Here is a 21,242-nt window from a genome sequence, read left to right on the forward strand (position 1 = left end):
TTGGACTCAATAATGTCCCAGGAGAGGTATCCTTATAATCTCATGGGTATCAGGAGTGGGGGTGTTCTGGGTGATATGGGGTACAAACCAAATTGAGCCAATTAAGGCCTCAGCGGGGCCCCTTCTGGTCTCAGAGGCACCCTAGCAGATGGACCGGCTAATCAACGGGAGCAACGGCACGTGCTGCCGAGACCCATCTGGACACAGCCCTCCCCCCAACTCTCTGAGGGGTTTGAAAAATAAAGTGGGCAACAATGATGAGCACGCGTCTGAAGAATAAAGGAGGGGCGGGGTCGAGGTAAAGGTCATGGTCCATTAATTAAAGCAGAGTTATGGCACGCTTTCAGTGCGTGCTGGGGAGGCGTGGGGGTTAAAGCACTATCACTTGCAGTGACAGATGGCTTCTTCCCACTGTTTTCCCTCAGAGTTCCCCCCTAGAGATTAGGTCATGTTAGCTCTGTTATTGGCAATAGGGTATTATGTCTTCATGAGTTGATTAAAGACGTCAGGAAGCAGAGGGAGGACACATTTAATAGGGCTGCATACATCTGTCACTGTCAACAGTCTCTGTGCAAGAATTCAGCCATAGCCCAGCAGGCTTTTCAACTGGCATGCCTATGCAAGCAGGGAAAACAAATGCACTGTTAGTGTTTTGTCTTTAATTGAATATTTTCAATGAATAAATAAATAAAGGTGTTATTTTGAAGAAGCAGATTAATAATTGTTTAATGTGCTTGTTTATAAATTTTTGTTATTATGTTTTATGAATATACAGCCGGCAAATGGAATGCAAAAATCATACTCCTTTCCAGAGGCAAGAAAAAAGTTTTGTTTAAGTGGACAATATCATTTCATGGGCCACCTGTCACATCCCTGTTATCAGTGACCAAATATTGGCCATCAGTGTAATATAACAATGTGGTTGCTAGGTGAAACAACAAGTTAATGAGTATAAAATATGAATGACTAATTCTGCTCTGTCCCTCCTTCTCCTAACAGGGCTCCATGTTATTGGAGGAGCCTACCGACAACCCTGCCCACAGCTCTGAGAATGGCACGACAGAGGACTCGGTCGCCCCCCCACTTCCTCCACCTCCGCCCCCTCTTCCCCCAGGCAACCCAACACCAACACCCCCTCCACCTCCTCCATTGCCCCCAGAGACGCCAATCTACCAGAATCAATCTGCCATCCGCACCTCCACCAACCAGCGACGCCCATCTTCCTCATCAGGAAGTGAGTGACCCTTTCTGTCTTTCCTTCTCCATCCTTTTATTTCTTTGATTCTCTTAATGTCTTCCTTTTTCTGGCCCTAAAATATGTTTAAAGTTCTTTAAAAAAGAACATGGCAGTACATTTATGCATATTTTTTCTGGTAAATTGGTTTATACATTATTGGACAGCAGAGGCCCTGGTATTAATGGGCACAGTGTAATCTCACTGGGTAAAGATGAGTTGAGTCTGACCCTAGCATCCTAAATAACAGATTATAAATTAATGATGTAGGGCTACCATTACCATGAGAACTGGTTTAGTGTTCAGCCATTTCCTTAAGTGCACAGCACTGCCCTGGATGCTGCTGTCTGACAGTGTACATGCTGTTCTAGTTGCAGGGACATTTTACCTGTTGACTCATGAGTCCCATGAGTCTTGAAATGCATGAACATTTTAGGATTGCAAAAAGTAGGTCCTCATTGTGGGATAAGATGTGACAGTTTGACCAATTCAATTTCTATCTCAATGATTACACAATGTAAGTCCTAGAATTTCACCCAACAAGCTTTGGCAATAGAAAACTTGTTAAATTAGATTGTGCTTAATAAAAGTTCAATATCTTATAACTTCATTCACATTCACATTTTCTCACAACATGGAAATATCAAACTAATTAATAATAAACCACAACATTAAGGAGCCTAATCAATTATATAACAGATAACACAAAAATTAAGGACAACACACTATCAAAGAAATCTACGTAACATAGCCTAGTTTGTTAAGCAGTGTCAGTGTCAAAGAGGGATCCAAGATGGCTGGGCCTGCAAAAGATGCTGAGACGCCAAACAACAGTAACATGAAGAGTGACAAGAGATAAACGTTTTTTTTCTTTTGGTAGTAATTTAAAAAAATATACAGATGCTAGGTCATTTTTCATGATTTTTCAGGCCAACACCCTTAACGTGCAATTCTATTGACATGTTCCTTCTTTCACCTGCTCCATCTCCACCTGTGTCTCTCCATTTTTGTTTGTTTTGGGTTTTTTCCCTCTCTTCTTGCCTGCCATGGTCTGTCCTCACTGCTGCTCTGTCAAGGCGGGGATATGTCTGCTTCTCAGGCAGTGGGAGGGGCACCAAGACAAATGAAGTGTAAGTACAGATTGTGAACCAGTCTTTCAACCAAATCAGTTCACTCGGTTACTCATATCAAGGTTGGGGGTCCACAGTAGGCCTTCACACTTTCCATAACATTTAAAATCATAATCTAGAGTCTAGTAGTCATTGAAATATTTTGCTACTTTCTGTTGCACGACAATGTATTGCACCTTATCAAAGCAAAAAAACGACAACTATTTTTATAGGAAGTTCTGAATAAATACAAGAACTGTGTAGATAGGGTGATATCCACCCTAGCTAGACAGCAGAAGGGCAACACCTACATAAATAAGCTGTCGACAAGTGAGCTCAAGGAAGTTCACTGCTTAAACCATAAATGGTTTAGGTAATTAATTAAGAGCAAGAGGTAAGCGATTATTTCTCTCTCTATGTTCTCAAAAACTTTATTTTTGTCTGAAAAAATACTTTTCACCTGTAGTATGGTTTGCGAATATACTCAAAAATCAACAACATTAAAAAAGTAATATATATTATACAATCTGTGCCACATAGGATATAGATAATAAAAAGGGAAATGCTAGTTTAGAACAGAATTTCTTTTGAGATGGATATATGTCATGGATATGGCATGTGAGGAAGCTCATTATTTCAAACAAAGGTTTAAGTGAAGGATCAATTACAATATATGTAAACAACAGCAACACCAATTAAGCTGTAAACCATTAATTGCCTCATTTAGGCACCTTTTTAGCCTATAATCGATGTATTATAGGCTTTTTTTACCAAATATCCAATTGTCTCATCTATCTGTGCTCCACCTGCTGCTTAATGGTAGGATAGCAATAAAATACTTAAAGCTAAAGAGTAGTATGTGCTCAATAATGGGATGATTTGTGCTTCAGCATTATTTAGGTAATAAACGGGCAGTTTAGGTGGTCATAAAATATAAAGCCACCAACATGTCTGAGAGCTGGAGATGAATTTACAGCTCAGATAGTTGTTGAGACAAACCAGGTGGCTGATTGAAAGTGCTGCTGCAACAATGTAAGTGGTTGGAAGTTTTCTCTATTGATCAACAGGGAGAAGAACATTATACTTTATATTATACATAAAACATCTTTATCTGAAGTGCTAAGGAGCAGTGTGTGCTCACTAATGATATGAATTGTTCTACAGCGTTAAACAGGCAATCAAACAGGCAGTTAGGCGGTCATAAAATTAAAAGCCACCAGCACATCTGAGAGCTCAGATGCTAATTGTGACGACAGCAACAAACCAGGTGGCTGATTGAAAATGCTGCTGCAACACTGTAGGCGGCTCTCCATTGTTTTCTATTGATTAACAGAATGGAGATGATCCCCCTTTTCATATTACCAGACATATAAAGGACAGATTTCTATCTGAATTGCTTTGCGACTAACAGCAACAACAAACAATCCCAGAGCAGAAAAGCTTTTGTGCTGTGGGAGGCTATTTGTCAAATGTTCTCCACCTGTCACAGCTCCGCCCTCTTTTACACTCACTCTAGCAGAGTCACACCCCTAGCCTAAACAGAATCTGACAAGCACAAACACACAACCTTTTTAAAAAAGCGTACAAATACAAAAGGTATTTTGTACACCAACTTCAGGCCAGTGTACGTTTTTTTTAGCCTTCAAATACATCTGATTGTGGATAATCAAGTGTTCGGGACAGGGGAAAATGAGTGAAGGTAGGCTAGAAATTAATTAGAAATATTTTTTTTTTTTTTGACTGATCCAGGTACATTCTTTTTAAGAAAGTTTTGGTGGTGCTCATTAAACCTGTCAATGAATATTTATAGAACAATATAATCTGTTGACTGTAAATTGAAAGAGCTGTCACCGAGTTGTTGTAAAAGTGTGGCAGTGTTCAGCAGCCGTTTCCTTTTATCCACAAACTTTTCACAAGCCACAGTTTGACATTATGTAAGGCTCGGGGGTGTGGGTGGGGGTGGGGTGGGGGGTTGTCGGTCACCGCCCTCTCTTTATTTGTAGTACAATAAATGTGACGTGAGACTGTATGCGTGTATGATTGAATTGTGGTCAGGTTTGCTGGGGTGAGGATTGGTCTGTGTGCGGACCATGGTGACTATGTGTGTGTGTGTGTGTGTGTCTGGGCTTGCGCCTAAATGCATCCGTCCATGTGTGCGTGAGTGTGTTAATTCCTGGCCGGCTTGCCAATGGCTCGCTGTCACTTCCAGTTACTGATGATTCCTTTAGATTTCCCCCGACTGTGATGATGGGTCTTTAATAGAAAGCTGCTCTCTCCTCCCAGAGAGAGAGACAGCGAGAGAGAGAGCAAGAGAGAGTGAGGAGGGGTGGCAGGCTAGCGAGGCTTTGTGTCCAGCTAGACCATTGTGGTCGTCGCAACACAGAACGTTTTTACGGCAGGACTTTTTTTCTACTCCCCAAGTAGAAAATGAGTGATCACTGAGGGACTGAGGATATTCTATTCATTGGTTTACGTTCACTAAAACAGGTGAGGGAGCCGTTGGCTATTTGGGCCAAAATATGTGAAATTTAAATGTTGTAAAATAAATGTGTGGCTGCTATAATAGTTAATTGTACATTACATTGTCATGTTTGATCAGAGCATTTTACAGCCACATCTTAAATGTTTGTGCATAGGTAAAACTCGGGCATGTACATTGACATTGGAGTTCATAGTTCTGAATTATTTGCATTCTTCTCACTAATGTATATATTTTACCATAGACCTGCTTTTTAAAAAGTTCTGCAGTAGCTTAACTGTGTAAACTTCAGGTGACACTCTGAAAGAGATTGTGTGCCTCCTCTCTTTGGGTTCACTTTAGTGAACTAATTTTGCATTGCTCCTATCCATCTAATCCTGGCTCACTGCAACTGTTGATTGATGTAACATTTGGCTAATGTGCTGAATTCTCATTGGTTTATTTGAAATGTCTTTGAAATTTATTCAGTGGGTTTCGGTAGCTTGGAAGCCATTTGATTAATCCAAATTGTGTAAAACTGTTTCAAAAAGACATGTCTTAAACAAATCCTGACCCCCCCAATATAAATGCACATGCCAATTGAAATAAACGCATGTAAAAAGAAAGATTACAATCTTATCAATGAGAAACAGTGGCTCAGTACACCATAATGACCTCCCATCACGATGCAACATGCTTCAGGTCAGCATTGTTACCTGCCTGATCGTATAAAATATTTAACATTGAAATGCCACCCAACCCTTCTCTCACTCCCCTTCTTCAGTGAATCTCACTCACTCTCCCTGTCTCTCTTTCCCTCTGTTCCGTTGTTCTCTCTACCCGGTTTCACTTTTCTGCTCCGTCCTTTTGCCTGCAGGCACAAAATCTTTCAACATGATGTCCCCCACTGGCGACAACTCAGAGCTGCTGGCAGAGATCAAAGCAGGGAAGAGCCTCAAGCCCACACCTCACAGTAAAGGCTACACCACTGTGTTCTCCAACAGCGGACCCACAGGCAACAATGTAGGTCCACAGCCTTCCTCCACTACTGATGATACATTAATGTAACAGTCACTGATACAGAATTGCCCTTTTTTATTATTCAGCCACAGCTTTTGTAATAAACTATGGATTGGATGTCACTGTGCCTTTAATAAATCTGCAGAAATTAAGCAAAATAATCCCAAACCATCAAAGGAGAGAATAGGTAGCCAGCCACCGGTGCCATGCCTGTGTTCACTGACCGCATCATTGTCGTCGCTTAGTGATGCTTCCTTCATGATCACATCAGTGCAACTTTCTGAATCTGAATTTACTTTGATGGATACAAGAAAAAGTAATTCACTTATGATTCAGGGTTCCCAACCCCAATTTGTTAATGGGTCAAGGAGCTCTCTAAGCTCAATGAATAGATCACCTCAATCATGGGAACTGTACTTTGTTCTATTTAGAAACAAGAGTATTCATATATGAGTTTCAAATTCTATACTAACTGTGCATTCATGCGGTGTCGGAATAATCTGAAAAATTATTTCCCAAGTGGGAAAATTCAAGTGAACGCCTATTGAAGTCAGAACAACAACTTGGAAAGTGTGAGAAAATGGTGGAGTTGCTGAGTTGTTGACGTCATACATGTAGAAACATGGTTGATGGTTAGAAATGTTTGATTAATGGTGCAAAAATACATATTGCATATACAGTTTTTGCTAACATGTTTGTTGTAATATGGTATTCGGTTATAACGGTTAACTTGCTGTCCCTGTAGAGTGACCTTGATTCATTTGGACAGTTACTTATTAGCAGTATTTGCAGTACAATCAGGTAATGTACTGGTGCAGTAACAAGTCTTTCTTGTAATTTAAAGCTGCAAACTGTTTCAGCATACTTGGATAACAATGACAATCCAACACATCTTTTTAGTACCGTCCATGTTTTTTCCACATTCTGACTTAAAAGGACATGAACACAACAAAGTTGGAAGAACTACTTCACAACTCTAGAAATGGGAAAATGGAACAGTAATACTAATGCTTTGATTTGTCCTTCCTCCAAAATAAAATGCCACATTGTCCCTTTAGGCTAAGAAGGAACTGGGAATCTATAGCCTCAGTTACCTAACACACATTACAATGTCATCATTCATACCAAAGGAGTCAGAGTCAGCGTGGTCATAAGCCATATGAGTTGAACTTAAGGTACTGTAAGTAAAGGGTAACTAATGTGTCATAATCTGGAAGAAATCTTTGCATCGTGTGACATATTGTGGGCGGCTGTGGCTCAGGAGATAGAGCGGGTTGCCCGTTTATCTGAAGGTCAGCGGTTCAGTCCCCGGTATGTCGAAGTGTCCCTGGGCAAGATACTGAACCCCGAATTGCCCCTGGTGGCTGTTCCACCAGTGTATGAATGTGTATGAATGTTAGTTTCTGAACTTAGGCTCAGTGAACTTAGGCTTAGAACTTAGGCTCAGTGTATGAATGTGTTTGAATGGTGAATGTGATGTAGTGTAAAAGACTAGAAAGGCACATTTACATTTGCATATTAAATTTCCACAAGAATGCCTAAAACTGTCTATAAGCTGTATGTGTCTAAGGATGAAGTTAGGAGAGTAGTGATTAGTTTCAAATCCACCAGCTTTCAGTTTTGTCATGCCCCATTTTCTCCTGTCCATCTGTGTCTTTATTTTTGTCCAGGAAAATACCGCATCTCCTCCAGAGACCCGCACATCTAGCCCACCAGCCAAGCCGCCATCCCCTCCACCAACCACTACATCCGTCACTTCCCCACCCACCACCCCTAGTCCCAGCCCCAGTCCAACCGGCTCCGGATCTGCCAGGACCATGTCGACCTCTGCAAGCTACGAGCAACTGTCCTCCAACTCTCTGATCAATGGGAACGGTGGTGGCGGCATGGCAGGGGCAGAGTCGGGGCGAAAATTGAGCCTTGCAGATGTGGAGGCGTTAGTTCCTACTCACGACGAACAGGGAAAAGCCATCCCTGAATGGAAGAGGCAGGTGATGGTGCGAAAGCTTCAGGTCAAGATGCAAGAGGAGGAGGAGCACAAGCGCAAGGTAGGCAAGTTGCTGCAAGGCTGTAGAAAGGTCCAGAAGTTTTATTTTGTCCTAGCTATCCCATTTGTGCTTCCGTAAATATAAAATGCTCTGCAAACTTGATTAGATATGGCTTCATTTTCAAATAACTAACAACACAAAGGGGATAGCTGGTGCTTGGATTTGGGTTTGGATTTTTGTGATTTTAACAATGGAGGTTGTATTTTTAGTATTAATGCACGACACAAATTTTTGCTCTCTTTTTGAGTTAGTTAGTTGAGGGTGAAACATCCAAAGAGAGTTCACAAGTTCATTTAGCATCTCTGCTTTTATTCCCATGATAGCTGAAGCACAGTGTGTCTGTACTGTCAAACAAGCTGTAGATCACTTTTTGAGCATTTCTCACTTTAACTGTCATCACCTGTCTTATACTACAATTGCCATGGCTGATATTATTCAACAATGGTTTCAGCAAACAAGCATTGTTTCTAAATTCGATTATTAGGTCTTTAAATCAATGACCTCTACCTCTTCTGTCTTGATAAATAGTCACAGCAGTGTGTGGTTATATGATGTGTATTAGTATTCATACTTTCGCAATATGAACTGTTTATCTGTTGCGATACAGTGGCATCATTAGAATGTCTATCTGGCTGTCGGAAATAAAAGTTGTAAACTAAGCTAAACATAAAGTATTTTAGTGATATAGTTTCCCCTGTAAATAACACATTGAAAGATAATGACTAGTAATTTCATGAAGCGGCAATGGACCTAGCTAGCGCTAAATGTAGACAAGTGCTCACTAATTTTAAAATTATTTGTTTGTTTCTTCATTCATCTCTATGCATGTTTCTTTTGTTTCATATTTGTAGCCTTCATAAATAGCAAGAGACTCTTTGGGGTGCAGTGAATTGAATACTTGGCTACAATACCCATCACCACATTTACACACTTGACTAATGGATTGACAGTGTGGCCGGGTGTTTGATGATGGAGTTTTGCGGCAAGTTTTTACATGCTGATTCAGTGGTGTGATGCGGGGCTCATTCACACTACAGGTCAACCAGTAATAATAACAAAAAGTAATAATAATTTTAAAAAAATTACATTAATATTCCACTTTACTCTTAAAGTTACAAAATACTGCAAAAAAATGTGTGTGCAGTGAGGATAAAAAACATAAATGCCATCTCCTTGAAGTCGTTTTTTTTAAAAACTGGTAGATGATAAGTTAGAGAGTAACTCTACACCAATTCCCTTTGTCAGAAAAACCTTTGTTGCACTGACTTCTTTGGGTTGACATTTTCAACTCTGTGGCACCTCTAATCACACCCAGTGTGGTTTCGGGTGTGAACTGAAGTGTGTCTGTCTGTTGCACTGGTACCAGTACCCAAAAGTAATGTAACATTACACTATGCCACAGTCTTCATCATATTTGGGTCGCAGACAATATGAAAAATTCAACTGTTGGATTTAAGTAAAAGAAGAATTTACAGCATTTGTGTAGTTACCCATTTAAACTAACCAAGAACATAAAACAACTGACTCATAAAAATGGGAGAGAGACACTGTAACGAGGGATTGACCAAATATAGATGTAAAAGATCTGCACTGTGAAGTGCCTAATGTAGACATGTTGCAAACCTGTAACACTAATCAGTATTTTATACATATCAATAGTGGTATAATTAATAAAAGGACAAAGCTTTCTCTGTTCTCTTTGACTCAAAATTAAAAGTAGAAAGTTCTGTGCTTGTAATGAGGCAGTGCCATTGCACCACTAAATCCATGTAAATCCTGTGTGTGAAGATGGATTTGCACTGAAGCGTGTGTTCACACCAGGAACTTTGAGCTGAAGGAATCCCTCCCTCCTTCCCTTTTTCTTGTCTTTTGGTCTCCTTTGACCTCTGATTTAGTTTGCGGCAAGTGGACACTACCAGCCTCAGGAATGGCACTACTCCCATATCCACAATGCCATTTTGGGCCCATTTGGGGAACTGATGACAGAGGATGACCTGAACCGTATTGAGAAGCAAATTGAGAACCTGCAGGTCATGCACAAGGTCTCAGAAGTTGAGAAGGAGCTGGAAGACCTGGAGCGGCAGCTTCACCAGCTTCTACCAGTGTCTGCAGCCCTAAGTCAAGGACACTTTTCAGTCAATCCAAAGCAGGTACATGGCCAGGCTGAAGATCTTCCAGCCTGGTGCAGCAAGATTTCTACCCTGCTCAAGAGTATGGCCATTCTTCTTGCCACTCTGGGGGGAAAAGAGATAGACATCTTGGATCTTATATGTCCTGGATATTCTCAAGAAGAGGCAAAGAATGTGAGCGCTGGCCAGTCTGAAGCAGCAGGATCTGTTGGGACTGGATTTATTGGACGGTCTCAGTCCTTCTCAACAAGAGAGGATGTGGAGAAGGAGATAAAACAGTGTGGCGTTTCAGTGAAGAATCTGAAGGCCAATTATGAAATTCAGAATCCGTCACAGTCTGCAGATAACAACGCTAGGGTATACAAACGCAAGAGGTCACTCCCTGTGGTAAGTGAGTCTATTTATCCAGAGACCATTCGTGAGGATGATGTCCCTTGTTACTCTGCTGAGGTCCTTCCGTCTCATGCCAATGGAGATTTACCTTCAGTGGGAGAGTCAGTCTTACCACTTGTTGAAGAGCCAGTTATCATCGCATCTCATGCTCCTAAGACGTATGTGCCCTCCGAGGTAATGGCTCCTACTACCATTGAACAGTTCAATCAGGTTATTTCTACAGACCCCGTGTTAAATAATGATCAACTAACAAGAAGCTTGGAGGTGCAGACAGATCTAAGCTATGTCCAGGAATGTATCGAAATGAGGAAAGAGAGAATCGTCTTCCTGTTCCTCGAACACTGGCGGAAGTACACTATCTCTGAATCTTATCAGACTAAATATACTGGCAGAAGAGGAAATCATGTAGACATGGGCTGGGAGGACTACAACCAATTTAGTGCACAGATTGGTGGAGAGATGCAGAGTGAAGACGACAAACTCTTCCTTTTCATGAAGTCTAAGCAGGTAGTAGGGAATCTGATTGGGCACTGGAGGAATATCATGAGTCAAGTGCCCACACGGCAGATCCGCAGGCTGAGTCGGGCCCAGATGATCTACTGGCCGGAGCACTTCTTGCCACACATCAACGGGTCACCTGTGAGCTACGAAAGCCTAAGCCTTGACCTGTTCATGCTAGGATACTTCCAGTTGCTAGAAATGACCATGTCTCGCAGTGAGCGCAAATTTCGTCACCTCTTGTGCTACGAGATGTTTGATCGTCTTGGTACCCATAAATGGGAGGTCATAAGGCAGTTTCACAAGGAGGTCATGGAGGAAATTGAAAGAGGGAAGCGAGACTGGGCAGATGGTTTTGAAGACATAAAACTCAAGTATTTTGGAGACTCGGGAGATGGGGGAGGTGTGATGACGGCTTCGCTACAGTCCATGTCTCCTGACATGTCCATAATGCCAATGCAGGAGTCACTCCCTCCCCCACCTTCTCATCCTCCACCTCCGCCACCACCTACCCATCCTGTGCCCCCACCTCCAAATGGTACTCTACCTGCATCATCACCACAAGAATCCCTACCAGCCTCACAATCTGATTTTTCTACATTATCACCTGCTGCACCCCAGGATGGTGTATCTGTCAGTGGCCAGTTTGTGGAGCAGAGAACCGTGAGTAGCTCACAGGAGGACAACGCGCAGGGGGACGTAAAAGCCAGTGAGCACATGTCATCAATTGAGGCAGGGCTTTCTAATGGGAAAAGTTCAGAGCAGGACCATATGCAGATCTTGACAACTGAAACTCTACAATACACTAATGTAACAGAAAAAGCCGAAACACTGCAGGACACAAGAGAAAGCTCCGTACCAGATCCAGTGAAAGATGTTCCACCTGTTACTGTTAAAATCTTAAAGGAACCTCACGTTGATAAACCTCTACCCAGAGATGAACATAATGAAGACTCAATTAAAGTGATCTATGAGCTAAAAGAGTTCAGCAATGAGGAGATCATCAGGTACATTGACCGAAGTTTTGCTTTTTGGAAAGAAAAAGAAGCTGAGCTTTTTGATATCTAACAACTATGTGGACTAAGGATCCATACAACCGGAGAGGAAATGCATAAAGAGCAGGATCAGGGAAGCAAACCTGCAAAGTGGAGTATGCTGTGAAAGGAAACTAATCTGACCTTTAGCCCATGTCACATAAGGGACTTAACTCCAGCAAAGCAAAGAGCATCCACTTAGGTGTACTCACTTTACCATTTGCATATACTGAAGTGGATGAATAGAGAGCCTGTGATGTCAAAAGACACATACTATTTAATTTTGAATTAAAAAACTTTTTGAATCTAGTGTGGCTGATTGCCATAGTACAATACTTCTAGCAAAACAAACCTTTAAAGGAAAAGATTTGCCATAAATGCCATCTTTGTAATGAAGGACATCACTGGTAAAACCCTGCACACTTTGCTTGTATGGAAAACGTCAGATTGCATTTCATGTTGAGAAAGCCTCAGTGACTCACTTTCTCAGAAAGGCAATTTCGAAAAACTATTATTTTATTATATACTTCAAGAGTTTAAGGTTACTTCATGGTTTACAAAGGGCCATTGTCTTTAAGTCTGTGACATCATGATTTTGTATATACAATGTGAACCTTTCAGTATAGATTACAAAGATTAACAGGGATGGTAAATGAAAGGCCTGGAGAAACAGCTCAGAGTTTGGTCCATTTTTATTAGTAATCAACATTTGCAGATTTCTGTCAACAAATGAAAGGATTCACTTGACAAAACTATTATCTAAAATGAAACATCAAAATAAGGGTTTGTAAATGTTCCATGAAGACTGGTCCATCTTTTTGTTACTTGTAATTTGAGTGTTTTTGAGAGATTTGCTCAAACTTTCCATAATTTAAATATGTTGTTCCTTTATTATTTGGTTTCTATATTGCTGTTGAAAATAAAGTCTGTTGGCATTTTTGTGATTATATGATTTCAGTAGTTAGTAGTTCAGTCATTCTACTTGGTTGGACTCAACTATTGGTTGGACTCAACTGAAACACATGACCAACCAAATATTTTAATGATCTATTAATAGAAATCCCGTAGTTGCTCCAGAGGCGTGCGACCTCTGACATGTATAGCAATTGTAAGTCGCTTTGGATAAAAAAGCATCAACTAAATGAATAAATGTAAATGTAAATGTAAATCAGGCTAAAATTAATATATTTTAAATAATCACACTGATATACGTATCAATGACAGAGCCACTGTCAACAACAAGCTCTGCTGTGATGCTTGTAGCAGTAAAGAACCAAAGTATTCTCATAGTGTCACTTCTGTATTATCAAGATTACCTTCAAATAACCCTCTTAGCACCACCCGCTGTCATGCTATCTGTGGCTTACAGGAGCCATAAGGAGGTTACAGTGAATCTTGATCAACTCACAATCCAAAAGGGAAGAGAGTCACCTGGTAAACTTAAAGGCATATATATAGATTTGTATTTATGTACAGTTTTTCATACAGATTTAGTGAATGTAAATAGCACAGTAATAGAAAAAGTAAAGTAGGACTGAGCGGTAGTTATACAGTGTAAGTCATGTACAAAACTATAATTAGTTCCACTTTTAAATCTGTCAAGCGTTCACACAGTACAAGGGCAAATAACAATAATAAGAATAGATTTATTTGTATAGCAATTTTCATTAATGGTAACAAAGTGCTTTACAGCATTCAGTGTAAAACAGAGACAAGCTGAATAAAAAAAGGTATCACACACAGTGGTTTACAACAATGAATATATAAAACATAAACAAGTCGATGTACAAATCAAGGAAAAATAAATTACGCATCACCAGTGAAAACTACAGTATTGCTTGCACATATGCCAGTGAGTGTCATGTCAATATTAAATCCAGACAATAAATATGTTGGCAAGTAAAACGTATAAACACAAACAACAAATTTATATTGTAATCCTAAGCCCACTTGTGTGCAGACTACACAGAGGTTTATGTGTTACATGTCTAGGAAATCATATAAAAAGATTTTACTTAATATATATCTATGTAATACAAAGTGGTAACAGGTAATACCCCACTGTTTATATTTGATACAACTAGAGGTCCGCTCAGACACGAAAGACACCCCATTTTTCAGATTCAGCCTGACTAGTACTGCCAAATTCATGATCCAACCACTAGCACAAAATACAAGCATCTTATTATTGCCATTTGCCTGTTCCTTTAACATGTTTGGTGGCAATAACGCCACAAATTACAACCAACTATCAGCACATGATTTCTCAATATCAGTAATAATAAAGTAATCTGCCCTACCTTTTAGTACATATCAAGGCAAACTTGCCTTTTACTAAAATTTACCAGATGATCTTGGCTGATAAATTCAGAGCTTCTTACTCAGAGGAACCCGACAATCCACACAGTCAGAACACAGAGTGGTGTGCACATACAATTACAGGACACACAAGTTTTACCTGAATCATTGTGAATTTTGAATTTTGTCAAACTTTCATGTTAACTATTTTTATTGCATCCATTGGTGATTGTAATGAATGCTTGCAAGGCTAATGCAATGTATTGGCTACACTCTCAGGCTCCAGTGGATGTAGTCTGTAAGGCGCAACGGACAACATGAACCTAACCGAAAAACAAATACCTTTTTGAGTCCCTTCGGGTATAGTTTGGGTGGCAAAACTTCAGAACAATCAGAGTGTCACTTAATTTTTTCCTTTTTATTGTTTTTTAACTGAAATGGCCCAGCAACTCTTTTGTAGTCATAACTGATTAACCTAACCTTCACTTTTTAGTTGTTATTGATTTTGTTGGCCACATGCTTACATTTTAGCGCAATAGGCTGTTGATTTTTCCTCCAGCAGCTGTTCCTTCACAAATAAATGGTTAATAACAGGTTTATTTCCTGTGTGGAGTCTGCAAGTTCTCTCCATTCATCCAGACTCAGATTCAGTTTTGTAATAAATGGTATTAAAGGATTTAATGTGAGTTAAATGAACACTGCATAATAATAACATTGCTGAGCTTGGAGGTTCAAGAAGTCACTGATAAACTATTTGCACTTTGTATAGATGCACTAACTAAACACTACTTTGGATATTAGTACATTTGCTTTAAAGCTACTGTTGTTTGGTTTATCAGATTGGTCTCTACATCAGCACTACAATACTACATACTTTAATCTGCGTGTGTACCCTCCCTACTGTTCCTATTACATAGCTGGTATCAAATAGTGTAATAAGCTGATTTAATGGTCACAGTTCTAAAATTCACAACACTGTGTAAACCAGGTATTCATAGATTTATACAGAACTATGACCTAATCAAGTCACTTTTATTTGGTTTACTTTTATTATGTCAGCGAACAAGCAAATCTGTGACTTGTGGAGGAGCAGTAAGTAGCCTTATTCCATTGTTAATACTTATCCACATCATGCACTTCACATTCATAGCATAAATCTATCACCATTTTTTTTTTCTTAATCCCTAATTCCCAGGGGAATCATTCATTCATTAAATATTCACGGTATAGATAATCTTACCTGGATTCATGTTTACCAGGGCAAGTGAAAAGCTTTAGTAAGAGGAATGCAAAAGGGTAATGTATCTTGTCAGGCGAAGATGAGAAATCCAAGATGGCTGCCCTCAACCCTCAACCCTCCTCCACTCCACCTCCGATTACAGCGTGAAAGAGAAAAGGATCCAGTTACTGTTTGTGTGCGCCGTCTGAGAGAACGCCCTGTAAAACAGTGTCCTGTCCATTTAAAAGGCTTTGTTTTATTTTAACGCAAACAGGAGAAGAGTACCTATTGTGAGCTCTGTTTGCTGTTTTAAGTGCATGGTACATCAGTTTACACAGTACACTATATGCAGTATTTAGTCTTTCATGAAGGCCTTTTGTCTTTGAATTTGTATAAGTATTACAACCGCCTAGAAACTGTAGTTTCAGAAACCAGATTTATTGAGTTATCTGGATTACTTTGCGAATAAGGCCCTGCAAATGCCCCAGATAACTGCAAAACAAATTGATGTAAGTATTTGAAAACTGGTGTTTTATGACTTTGTTTTACACATGTTCAATGTCTTTGGTGTAATACATAACGGTGGGACACAATATATTGCATTGAAAATCAGTTAAATCATGTTTTATGTGTTTTTGTATACATATCTTTCCAAAAATGCTGTATCTCCCAGCCTTAACAACATGAAAGGCCTGAATGTTTTCCCATAAAAGTGTTTAGATAACCCTCTTTTGATTGATAGCACTGATGTTGATTGAACCACATTTCAATCATTCCTCTCAGATGCTCATGAATGTGTATTGCAACAATAAAGACTGCAGTGAATGCTCTGTATTTCACACGCAGAGGAGGGTTACAGAGGCAATGTATTTGAAGCTGATGCTGGTCAAGTACTTAGCATAGTTAGATCCTTAAGCTATAAAAGAACCTTGGTAAATTTCACTTAAAATTTCACTTGACATTTATCTGAGGGTGATCGCTGCACCAGGGGATTAGGTCATGCAAAGCAGGATACTGTTACAGTTAAAATCCTTCACTGACTGGTATGGACCCCTATTCTCTGTTCTCCCCTGACCCCGCTGTCCATCTACAGGCTGAGGAGGAGGCTGCACGCCTGGCATCTATGCCGGCCTGGAGGAGAGACATGTTAAAGAAGAAAATAGACGAAGAGAGGTGAGTAACGAAGCTGTGTTGCTGTGCACGGCTGTTTTTCATCTTATTTTGTATTTATTATTTCCTGGGCCATGTGTTTGCATAATGTTAGTGTGTTTCTTCACCAAGATACCCTTGGAAATAAGTTCTTAATTAATTTCTTGCTAAATTATATAATAAATACTTTTTTATTAGTTTTTCCAATTTTCATACATGTACTCTCTGACCCCTCTCGCTTGCAAGGGAGCATGAATCTTTCAAGGAAATTATTTAACAACATACTGGAAATGATCCAGAGATTGTAGTGCTGTTGCAAGAGCATGACACAGTTACTGTTACTTTTTTTCCAGTGGCAGATTTATGCTGCCTCACTGAGATCAGACAGCTGGACATGATGTTGTATTCAACTTAATAGCGTTCAGTTTTAAATGGCATGCTTTTGATTTTCTGCCAGTGCGTATTGTTTTCACATTCTATGAGTTTGCACTCAAAGAGGCCCTTCTGGAAAACGAATCCTGCTTTGCAAAACTAATTCAGTGTAAAGTCTTACTTCTGATACTGGACAGTATGTTCAAAAACAAACAGTAACAATGTAATGTAACTCAAGTAGTAACTGTATCTATGGTTTACAGTTCGCTGAGATAGTTTGTAAACAGAACGTTTCCTTAAAAAAGTGACCCGTGTCTGTTTAGCTGAGGGTGGTAACCATGTGTGACATTTTGAAATTGGGTACTAGCACTACAGCTAAGTGATAGTCAAATCAAAACTGTTGTTTTGACTGGCGCACGTGGGTTTGGTCTGCAGTATTAGATAGTTTTTAACTTCAAGGTGGTTTAATTAAGAAATGGAAAGTTACAAGTTTGTTCTGTTACAACATCCTATAATATTTTGTGCTACAATCTTCATCTGTCTTTACAGTGTTATATTCAAAGTTAAGCAAGTAAGTTTGTTGATCTGTTAGGAAATATGGTTCATTTGCTTTGTATAGCTTTCTAATTTTTCAACTACAGTCATCTCCACTTCATGTTTATTATAAAACATTCTCTTTTTATTTTGTCACCGGAAAGCCTTCCAATAAGTTTAAGATATTTACACCATTTTCCCTTGTGCTTATGTTCTCCTGATGTGGCAGGGAACAAAAAAGGTAAGAAAATCTTTTTTGTTCCAGATAATAATGTTTACATAACATTGATCTTCTTGTAAAATGTGTTCAATGATAAGAAAACAAGTCTTCAGAATTTCTTAATTTGACAAGAGACTGTGAATCTGAGATCAAGTGGCCAAAGTGGGGAGAGGTAGTAGCCAAACACCAGATACTAACTAAGTCCTTGTTAATACTACAATGGGGGGGGGGGGGTGAAAGAGCATTAAGGATGCTTTGTGGCATAATCACTTGTACAGTCAGTGGTTTTGTTATTGTTGTAACGGCTGAGTGCTGGCTAAGGTTAATCGTTCTTCAGTTTGCATTAACTATACTGGGGTGGACACGTTATCTTACACTGAAGTAAACATAGACAAATATACAAGAATAAGGAGTTAAGCTGTATAAATCAGTACAGTTATATCTATTTGTTCTCAAAGATAAGCTAACATGCATTTGCTATCCAAGGGCTCATAAGCTCTTATTAAATCTCTACCAGCCCACCGCACACTCACCTGTCATTTTGGGTCCTAGCATTAAAACACTATTCCTGTGAGCAGGAACAGGTCGCATTGTTGAGGAAGTATCTTTAGGTGAGTGAGTGTCAGGTTCCTTGTATTGTGCAAGCTGGCTCACTGGCGTGGCTTACTAGGTTACTTGTCCAAACGTCTGTAGAAAGCTTTCTCAGAAGAGAGGGGAGGCTTTTACAGCAGCATATTAACACAATGGTTTTTGAATGAGATGTTGGCTGTGAGATGTAATAATAGAGGAGAAGACTCTAATACCCAATGACACACATTAGAAAATCCAGTTCTATATTGTAATTGACTTTTGTGTTTGTGTAGGCCTATATTATTTTGTACTATATAAACTGGTTTAGTGTGATGATTGTTTTATTTGAATGCCTATCATCACATTTTCTTTGAATAAACCTTTGCTTGGAAAGCTGTCTGTACAATTCTAACTTATTTTTTGTTTCTCCCCACTTTCTTCATGGATGCATCTAGAAAATCGGAGCAGCAGGCCAAACAGGCAAAAGAGATAGAGGAGAAGACGGAGCTTGAGCGACTACGGACCCTAGGCTACGACGAGACCAAGCTGGCCCCCTGGCAGCGGCAGATCATTCTGAAGAAAGGGGATATAGCCAAACAGTGAACTGGGCCCTCTCATCCCTCCTCTGCCCTGCAGCCCTCCCCACCCTCACACACCCACTCCAAGGCCTTCACTGAACACCTCACCCTCCCTGATCCTCCACCTTTCACTGGACAGCGGGGAAGAGCTTCTCTAAACCCTGTCTCACTCTTTGGCCTCCAGAAACACAGAACCATGCTGAGGTTGCTGCTGTCCACACCGGCTTTGCGGTTCAGCTTGGGTGAAACGCAGCAGCGTGACCCACCACCTCCCATCAAAAGTCTCATGGACACAAACTCTTGCTAACAATAGCTTTGACATGCACTGATTCTCCTCGCTTAAGACATTTGCTATAAATGCACGTGTCCTTAGCTAAATTAAGATTATCTGTAGTATATATGTATTTGCTTTCCTGTAAATCAATAGAAGCTATTTCACATAGAAGATTTTCTCAAACGTAGAGGTTTGTGATGATCGAAAGGGGCTACTAGTGAGCATTTTTGCCATGGGAGAAAAGCCTGTCATTGCATGTGTATTTTCCCTTTATTAGCCACACTCACCATTATGTAATGATGTAGCTCCATAACAGTTGTGTCATCTAAAGATGGCATGGACATACTCAGCAAAGGCTTATTAAACCCCGAAGCAGCTTATGGATTCTGTATGTAGACAATATCATCTTTATCATGTTAGATACTTAGTCATGAGATTTTTGTATCAAGCTCATAGAAGCACTTTCTTAATGGCTTCATTTTACTGCCAGAGTTGTAATCTTAACACTGCTCAAACTAATCTGTTTCTTTAGATAAGCTTGTTGTCATTTTTTTGTGGATTTGGAACATTGATATATATCCTATTTAAAATAATGTAAAGAGTATGTAGCTGTACAAATTGAATTTTATTAATTATCACCGGAAAAAGCTGCAATGTTCCAATTAAATTTTTCTATATGTGACCTAAATGTTATGCTGTTATGTGATCATGAATGTGAAATGTGTTGCATAATGTGTTTCAAGCATATTTTGATGTTTTACTGACCCCAGGACCCTGGGTTTTGAGGGCAAAACAAAACAAAAACAAAGACACAGAACATGGCTTTTTTTAAGACATAAAAAAAGCAGAATGTGCACATGCAGAGCACCGTCTTACCAGACATCTCATCCGCTCACTGAATATTGCAAAAGTAGGGAATATACGTCAGTTTGTCCTGTGTCCTGTTCCAGCCTTTGTCCTACTAACCTATATGATAAATCTTTGATCAACTGATCTGCTTACAGAATGCAGAGTGCTGTCTGTCTGCAAGAAACAGCCGTAACATAAAAAATGTACTGTTCTTTAGATAATGCCTGCTGTGCATTAGTAGTCTACAGCCGCTAGTGTGAAAGGTCCAGTTTTAATACTGGACCTGAAGTCTTTTGCTCAAATATCTGATTATAAATAAGGTGAACAGGACTTATACAATGTTTTGAATAATTCATTATAACATACGGGCATATCGTTTTTACATGACAGAACTGACACAAAGGGCAGGTTGATTATTAATACAGATTATTTAAACATTCCCTGCCAGTTCCAGGTTGTCAAGCATTCCTAGGATTAACACTTTTGCTGGGCGCGGGTTCATCTATGTGGGGCTACATATGGAAGTGTGGGTTTTTGGCAGAACTGAGGAGACACATTTTAAGCAGAGCATGAATCTGTGCACAGACATTTAAGAGTAACTGAACCTCTCACTCATGCTGGACGTCTCTTGCTGAGCGTGACATTAGTATTCCCCACATGATAGAAAATATTCTCTTGTTTACTACATTTATGTTGGGTGTGTATTTTTACAAATGTAGGGAGCGTAGGCCTACTTATCATGTCATCATGAAAGACATGGTCCTGGTTGGGGAATCATTTGAAAATAATCTAACTCACTGTCATCGGATGCCATATGATGTTGAAATTGAAAATGATGTAAACGTCATTGCCATTTGATTTTCTATATATATATATTTCAACTCTGTATATAGTGACCCTCTCAGAATTTTATTGTTTCCATATTGCATTAAATTACATGTCTCAGCCTTGCTTGAATAGAATGTTGGCTAATTCATGTATATTTTCAGACTGTTAACAATGAAGACAATAAATCTTTAATCAACAAACAGTGTTTAGAGTGTGCTTGTGCTGCCTCCAACAGAAACACATTATTGAATAAATGCTACCTGAGGCTAATAGTGTTCTGTTTTTGCTGAGGCTAAGTCACCTGTGATGATGTTTGAGGCCTCCGTTTGTGCCTCCTTATTGGAGTTACAGATACATTTTGAAACTTTGAGAAAACTGACATGTGGATTGCACAAACCCGGTTTTAACTCCAATATCAGGAACATACA

At 39.6% G+C, this 21,242-nt stretch overlaps 1 protein-coding gene across 1 annotated transcript in view; it reads left to right on the top strand.

Moving 5' to 3' along the window:
* The window catches only part of espn (espin), a 44,044-nt gene extending 23,025 nt beyond the window's left edge, over positions 1–21,019 (top strand). Inside the window, exons 9-14 of the mRNA XM_038722895.1 lie at positions 1,000–1,234; positions 5,679–5,824; positions 7,492–7,869; positions 16,534–16,613; positions 17,725–17,736; positions 18,741–21,019. Of these exons, the coding sequence (XP_038578823.1) occupies positions 1,000–1,234; positions 5,679–5,824; positions 7,492–7,869; positions 16,534–16,613; positions 17,725–17,736; positions 18,741–18,888 (999 nt within the window). The 3' untranslated portion in view covers positions 18,889–21,019. The remainder of the gene's footprint in view (positions 1–999; positions 1,235–5,678; positions 5,825–7,491; positions 7,870–16,533; positions 16,614–17,724; positions 17,737–18,740) is intronic.
* The last annotated feature ends 223 nt before the right edge of the window (positions 21,020–21,242 follow it).

Source organism: Micropterus salmoides, unplaced genomic scaffold (genome assembly GCF_014851395.1).
Source record: "Micropterus salmoides isolate LMB-PRFRI ecotype aquatic unplaced genomic scaffold, ASM1485139v1 Ms_hic_scaffold_16, whole genome shotgun sequence".
NCBI classification, from domain to species: Eukaryota; Metazoa; Chordata; class Actinopteri; order Centrarchiformes; family Centrarchidae; genus Micropterus; species Micropterus salmoides.